The sequence below is a fragment of the Juglans regia genome, chromosome 10, assembly GCF_001411555.2.
Source record: "Juglans regia cultivar Chandler chromosome 10, Walnut 2.0, whole genome shotgun sequence".
NCBI classification, from domain to species: domain Eukaryota; kingdom Viridiplantae; phylum Streptophyta; class Magnoliopsida; order Fagales; family Juglandaceae; genus Juglans; species Juglans regia.
The window spans coordinates 4,807,928-4,816,117 of NC_049910.1; the positions used below are offsets into that span (position 1 = coordinate 4,807,928).

The following is an 8,190-nucleotide window of genomic DNA, read 5'->3' on the forward strand; positions in this document are numbered from 1 at the left end:
TCTTGATTTCGAAAAAGCTGAGTTTTGGACTGGTTTCTCTCTTGCTTTCATTTCTTTTACAGTTTCGTCCATCATAAACTACAAAATTTCATACCAACATGATGATCATGTTAGAAACCTTGCTGCATTTTTCTCACATGGTTTCTTTCCAAAAGAGAATTAGAAACATGTAGGAAAAGCAAGAAATTAATTTCAGTAGTCAAATTGAACAATGAAGTAACCAAGAAAACTTGAGCGCAATCGTTCGACACATATGGTTAAACCACATACGTATATCAAAATCAATAGAAATTAAGCATCATTCAATATCTGATTTTATGTCTGGAATGAAACCCATCTTTTTTGTCTTTCCAGATATTTTGTACCATATCGTATATAGCATCCTTATGTAGGTGAAGCCCATATTCCACCCTAAAGACGTGGACTCTGTTTTGTATCTGAAGCTAACTAAATCCTTGATCTTTCTTCACTCCTCTATCTCTCATTGATTTTCTAATTTCAGCAGCATCCTTCCATCTCCCCAAACTGAATCTAGATTGGCAAGGGCTGAGTATGCCCCGCTGTTGTTAGGCTCAACAAGAAGCAATCTTTCTGCCGCAACTTTTGCTAACTTCACATTTTTGTGAACCTTACAACTTTTGCTAACTTCCTGAGAGAAAGGGCTTAGGGTTTGGTTTCGTCGGCAGAGGAGGAATGTAATGAACCTTGCTATTCTTCAATGTGTTGCAGTAAGGAAATGGTGTGGTAATGGACTAGTGAGTGCTACGGTGTTTAACAGAATGCATATAAAGTGTTTGATAAAATGAGAATGAGAGAGTACAGGAGGTTGAAGATGAAAATGGCGATGCCTTGGGGTATTCGAGGTCCCCAATTCCTCCAAGAAAACTCTACTGTCTACAATAATTCTCTAGATACAAGATATTTCATATTTCAGATGTCCCTCTACTTTCCCCTCTGCTCTCCTATATGCCCCCACCAACTCGTACATCATAACCCATAACAGAATAAGGACTGATAAAATGACTGTAAAAATAACAATACCTAAATGACAGGCAAAAGTCCCCCAAAACGAACAGTTTAAACGAAACGCATAGCTTAACTAATGACCCAAAACGCTATGTTTATTTCTTTCTCCTCGACTTCATCGCTTCACTTCAGGTCCATGACAATCTCCTCCCCTGAAAAAAAAACCTTGTCCTTAAGGTTTAGATTAAGGGTGCAATTGTTGAGCAACTTCCATATTAGTTCCATTGAAATTTTCCACAACAACAGCAAACTCAATAAATTATCCATGCATTTTCTTACTCCATTTGATGTAGTCCCTAGTTCTGCAACCCAAATGCTTATCAAATGTCCATCCACTGGGGTCAAAAACAAAAATTTTATTTTCATCCAAAGAAATACATGCCACTAAAAACAAAGAAATTTCTTCAATAATATAACATTATGATTGCTTCATAAGCTCACCAATAAAAAGCACACCCTCATGAGGGTTAAATGTGAAACATTGCTGATAAACCATTAACCTTCCCATTTGCTTTTCATAACTAGTTGCATTAAAAGCACCCTGCATAAAGACAAAATTGGAGCTTCTTGAGTCAGATTCCATTCTAGAAACAGAGTCTTCCTTCTTGAGTTTGACACTTTCTCCTTTAGGCTTCATATAAAAGTTTAAATCTTATATATATAAAATTAATTTTAGTTTTTTTTATTCTTTTCCCCAACTGGTCCGGTCTGATCCCGAAAACTACGGAACCGAAACCGGATCAGGTCCGACTGGTTTTCATAATACCGGAACCGGTCCCCAGACCAGAGCGGTTCAAAACTGGACCAACCGGTTCGGTTCAATTTTCCGGTTTAAATTTACACCCATACTCATATCAGATTTCTCTTCTCCTCCATCTTTGATTACTCTGTTTCATGGAATCATATTGTAAATGGCTAATTCTGCTTCCGTTTCTTATTCAAATATGGAGAGTATTCCGAGTTACTATCACTTACAAAGCGGTGATTCACTAGGAAACATACTGTGTCGAACCTCCTCACTGGGGAAAACAATCATAAATGGAGCAGGTCCATGATGATGCTTTTGAAAGCCAAGAGCAAGATGGGTTCATGAATGGATTGATTGCACAACCAAGTTCAACAAATTCTGCCTATGAATTGTGGGAGAGATGCAATTAAATGGTTTTTTCTTGGATCATCAGTTCTGTTTCGAAAGAAATTGCTTACAGCACAATATGTGCAAGAAAAACTCAAGATATGTGGGATGATCTGAAAAACAGATTTACACAAGGAAATGGTCCAAGAATCTTTCAACTACATAAAGATTTTTCAATTTTGACGCAAGAAGACTCATCAGTGTGAGATTATTATACAAGATTCAAATCCCTATGGGACGAATTGCTAGATTATAATCAGATTCCAACTTGTTCGTGTGGAGCATTAAGAATCTGTAAGTGTGATGCAATAAAGATTTTCTTGGGTTATCAAGATCGACAACATGTGATGCAATTTTTTATGGGGTTAAACAATTATTTTTCTCATATAAGAGGACAGATTCTGATGTTAGAATCTCTGCCGAATATAAATAAAGTTTTTTCTTTGGTTGTTCAAGAAGAGAAACAGAGAGATATTAGCAAGAACAACATGATTGACACTGTTGCCTTCATGAACAAAGTTCAAGATACAAATCTACCGATGAAAAGGTTTGTTCCTGGAAAACAACAGCTAAAAAGAGATAAGTTGTTCTGCACTCACTATGGTATGAACAATCATACAGTGGAAAAATGCTACAAGATACATGGCTACCCTCTAGACTTCAAACAGAATTCAACCAATTCTTGATAGAAATGAAAGTTAATGAAAGTTTACAACAACTGCTAATCAGATTTCAGGCAAAACCTTGAGTACTCCTTTTGGGAGTTTTAATCAAATGCCTCTCTTAAGAAAACTATCAAAAATTGTTATCGTTAATTCACCCACAACCTAATGATAATACCAATCACCAAGCTGCAAACATCATTTCTAATTTGATTGGTCATTCTGCTAGAGGTATATTATTAAATTCTAGCCTTTCTTTAAGTGCTTCAATTTCATCTTTAATATCTGAAAATACTTGGATTAAAGACATAGGGGCTACAAACCATATTGCTCATTCAATTGGCATCTTTACTGCAACCACAAAAGCCTTAAACATTTCTGTTAAACTCCCAAATGGAAATACCGTACCTGTAACTCATACTGGTATAGTTCAAATATCTGAAAACCTAATCCTTAAAGATGTACTTTGTGTACCATCTTTCTCATATAATCTGCTCTCAGTGAGTAAACTCACTTCAAATAAAAAATGCTCATTTATATTCTCATCTGATTTTTACTTTATTCAGGAACTTACCTGATGGAAGATGATTGGGATAGCTAGAAGATCAGCTAGGCTTTACATACTACAAAAGTGATAATGGTTTGGCATAGCAGACTAGGACATCCTTCTATATCTTGACTATCATTTCTTTCCAATAATGTACCAGATATTAACGTTTCTGATAAAATTGTTGATCATCATTGTACTGTTTGCCCATTGGCAAAACAAAAAAGACTATCATTTCAAATTTATCCATATAATGAAAGTTCCATTTTTCATATTGTCCATTATGATATATGGGGTTCTTTTTCAATTCCAACCCACAATGGTTCCAGATTCTTTCTTACTATAGTTGATGATCATTTGAGATTTACTTGGGTATATTTGATGAAAAAAAAGTCTGAGGTCAGAAACATATTCAAAATTTTTTACAATTTAATTGAAACACAGTTTGAGAAGAAAATACAATGTCTAAGAAGTGATAATGGTTTTGAATTTAAAATGACAAATTTTTATTTATTGAAAGGAATAGTACATCAAATGTCATGTGTAGAAACACCTCAACAAAATTCTATAGTTGAGAGAAAGCATCAACACTTGCTAAATGTAGCAAGAACTTTAAAATTTCAGTCAAATGTTCCTTTAGCTTTTTGGGGAGAATGCATATTAACTGCATGTTATCTCATAAATCGCATTCCATATTTAGTTGCAAATAACAAGTCTTCACATGAAATTCTTTATAATTGAAATCCATCTTATAGTCATATGAAAGTCTTTGGTTGTTTGGTTTATGCATCAACGCTTGTTCAAAATAGAAACAAATTTTCTCCAAGAGCCAGAAAATGTGTTTTTGTAGGTTATCCTTCTAGTATAAAAGGATATAAATTGTATGATTTAGAAAATAAGAATTTCTTTATTTCTAGGGATGTGATTTTTCATGAATCCATTTTCCCTTTTATGTCAAAGAATAATTATTCAACCATAAATTCAAATCTGGACATTATTCCTCATTCATCAACAGATAACTTAGTCTTTCCAAAACCACTTTTTGATTTTACTGAGAATACAAATATTTCTATACCTTCTAATCCTCAAGAACAATCTAGTAATCATCTTAGTCCAGAAAACACAGACTCACAAAATTTGAATGATGAGACTCAATTTCCTGTTCTGAAGAGATCAACTCGACAACACAAAAAACCTGGTTACCTGCAATCTTATCTCTGCAATCTGGCTGATTCTACTTCTCAATCATCTTTCACAAATCCTGCCATTAATACAGGTACCAAATATAGCATTTATGATGTCTTATCATACTCCAAATTGTCTCAATCACATAGAGCTTTTTTTGTTGCCATATCTACTGAAATTGAACCAAATTTTTATCACCAAGTTGTTAGGCATACTCATTGGAGAGATGCCATGGCTGCATAATTGTCTGCAATTGAATCAAATAACACTTGTGTTCTTACATCACTTCCTCCAAATAAAAAACTCATAGGTTGTAAATGAGTGTATAAAATTAAATACAATTAAGATGGTTCTATTGAGAGACATAAAGCAAGACTTGTAGCCAAAGGGTACACTCAAAGGGAAGGCCTAGATTTTTTTGAAACTTTCTCACCTATTGCGAAGATGGTCACTGTTAGATGTGTATTACTGGCTGCAATACACAATTGGCACCTTTTTTACCTAGATGTCAATAATGTTTTTTTTATATGGAGACTTAGATGAAGAAGTTTTCATGAAAGCACCTCCTGGTTATCTACCTAAGGGGGGACTCTTGAGTATGCAAATTGCAAAGATTCCTATATGGTTTGAAGCAAGCATCCAGACAATGGAGTTCAAAGTTTAAATCTGTGTTATTTGATATTGGATTTACATAGTCAAAGGCAAATTACTCCTTGTTTACTAAGAAGGAAGGAAGTTCATTTGTGGCTTTATTGCTTTATGTGGATGATATCCTGCTTGCTAGCAGTGATTTAGAGGCAATTGAATCTGTAAAAGCAGCCTTAACTCTTCAATTTAAATTGAAAGATTTGGAACCAACCAAGTTCTTTCTCGGGATGGAGATTTCAAGATCACGAAGTGGCATTTCTTTATCTCAAAGAAAATACACTCTAGAGCTACTAGCAGATTTTGGTTTGTTAGCTGCTAAACCTATTTTGTTCCCAAAGGATACTCATGTTAAATTGTCAAAAGATGAAGGTGACTTGGTTGATGATATTTCTGGTTATCGAAGATTGATTGGCAGATTAATTTACCTCACTCATATGAGACCAGACATTACTTTTGCAGTTCACCATTTGAGTCAATATCTGGATAGTCCTCGAATACCTCATTTTCAAGCTGCAATGAGGATTCTTAGACACTTGAAATTAGCTCCTGGACAAGGTCTTTTATTTCCAAGTCATTCCAAAGTGCATATAAAGGGATTTTTAGACTCAGATTGGGCAAGTTGCATAGATACTCGCAGGTCAATCAGTGGGTATTGTGTTTTCATTGGGGATTCTCTGGTATCTTGGAAATCAAAAAAGCAACATACGGTTTCTAGATCATCAGCAGAAGCCAAGTATAGATCAATGGCATTTACAGTTTGTGAAATAATATTGATTCGGTCATTACTTAAGGATCTACATCAATCACATACACAGTCAGCTTTATTGTTTTGTGATAACCAAGCTGCTCTTATTATAGTAGCCAATCCAGTTCATCATGAACGGACCAAACTATAGAGTTGGATTGTCATTTGGTGCGTGAGAAAATAGAAGAAGGATCACTCACTGTTCTACATATTGCCTCTGTTCATCAAATTGCAGATTTGATGACTAAGCCACTTGGTTCCAAATCATTTGATGCTTTGTTGTCTAAGATGAATGTGCATAATATATACACATCGTCTTGAGGGGGACTATTATAGATTGATATAATGAAATGTAGATTTTAGAATAAATACATGTAATGTTTTCATTGGCTTACATAGAGAGTACTTAGTTATTATAGTTTCTTTTACACGTCTGTATTAGAGGTTATAAATACAGACTTATTCTTCCACAATACAACTCACTCAATGAGAATACAGCTTTCCAATTTTATCTCTCTCGTATCAGACTTATCTTCTCCTCCATCTTTGATTACTCTGTTTCAATGGTTACGTAGCCTTAGATTGCAGTAGCTAGTACTGAAGCGAAATTTTCTTTTGATTGATTTTTTTGGTTCTATTCCCATTGTGGTCGGGTTTTAATGTAAGTCATGTCCTCCTCCTCCTCTTCCGGCGATGCACAAAATAAGTCATGTCTTATATATGATATATGGCCTTTCAATATTAACATTCCGTCAAGAGTAGTTAGCATGATTTTAGATCCACATTATAAGATGCGTATCACTCCATACTTTATTGATTTTGAATTTTCAGACTATTTTCGATCTATTATTTTTAATAAATAAGAAAATGTACAAAAAAATAGACACTAGATCAGGATCAGTACTCCGACAGCAATAATCTTCATGTTTTAATTGAGACAGCTTTCTCCATCAGGCTTGATGATCTATTAATCTCAATTGCAATACACAAAATAAAAATAAAAGGAAATTAATGAATCAGGGAGGGTACGTATCAGGGTACAAATGGAAGAGGATTAATTGTTGATCCCTCTCATATATATATATATAAGGTAATTAACCCTTACAAGCACTGATCCCTTCCTATCCGCAAACACATATGTTAACTAGATAGCTACAGTTCTTAATAATTAATAATTACAGCTAGCCATGCGTGTTCGAGGATCATCTGAGGAAATTGCGAATTTATTATCCAATAAAACATACATATATTAACAAAAACACCTGATGCACACAGACAACACCGATCGACTTAGAATGATGTATATGTGTGTGTATATACACACACGGCGTCTTGAAAAGACAAAACACATATAAGATGAAACAAATTAGTTCGAAGAATATATAGCTAGGACAGTACAGAATATATAAACAAGTCTAGTGCAGCTGAAAGGATAAACATAATTGCGCCCACGATTCAGAGGGTGATCAGATTAGTTGCATGCGCTTCTAATTTTATTTACCGCATTTACTTTCTGTTGTATGTCGAGCTTTTAGGATCACAGTTATGGTTGCCATTTCCTTTCCTCCTGTTAATGCATTTAGCATATTGAGGGTCGTTTTTTTCCCACAAGGATAAGCATTATTTTCATTCTTGGAGGCCCCGGAGCCTCCACTCTTTTTGTCAGGACCAAGAATCCGACTGATGTAGGGGTTCATCAGGAATTCCATGCAGCTCCAAGTCGTCCTCCATGATCAGCATTCTTCGAGGCGGCCATTGCACCCGAAAGTGGTGTTGCTCTTAACAAGGATGCCGACGGCAGCACCACCACAACAAGGAGCATTAAGGAGTAGGAGGATCAGCATGGCAATGAATGCAAGAGGGTAATGCATCCCTCCCTTCCTGTTGTAGTACACGGCCTCCATTTCAGTACGCGCGTACTCCTTAATTTTAACACACGACCATCTCAGTACTAGTACTCCACTACCGGCCACCTCCCATTCACTGCACGTGTGCGTTGAGAGGCGCATATACACACACAGCGCACCTCTATTAAGGGATTGTGGCATTGCGCTTCATGCTCTGTTTTTTGGACCAATCGAAATTGGATCAAAATTTTATATAGTAACTGTATAAGTTAATTATGTAATTTTTATCTAATTTATCACCATTGATCATATAAAATGTAAAATAATATATACTATCAATTAACTAATATATCATAATATATGTTATTATATGTAGTTAAATACTCTACTATTTA

General features: G+C 35.1%; 1 protein-coding gene across 1 annotated transcript; it reads left to right on the forward strand.

The window, feature by feature from the left end:
* The first annotated feature begins 4,999 nt into the window (after positions 1–4,999).
* LOC109000328 (uncharacterized mitochondrial protein AtMg00810-like) lies at positions 5,000–7,681 on the forward strand. Its single transcript, XM_018977159.2, has 3 exons — positions 5,000–5,017; positions 5,251–5,958; positions 7,532–7,681. Exons 1-3 carry the CDS (start codon positions 5,000–5,002, stop codon positions 7,679–7,681), a joined length of 876 nt encoding a protein of 291 aa, XP_018832704.2.
* Positions 7,682–8,190: the final 509 nt, after the last annotated feature.

Coding starts and splice junctions, on each gene's coding strand:
- LOC109000328 (XM_018977159.2), top strand. Junction 5,959..7,531: donor ATAGATCAATGGCATTTACA/GTTTGTGAAATA, acceptor TAATGCATTTAG/CATATTGAGGGTCGTTTTTT.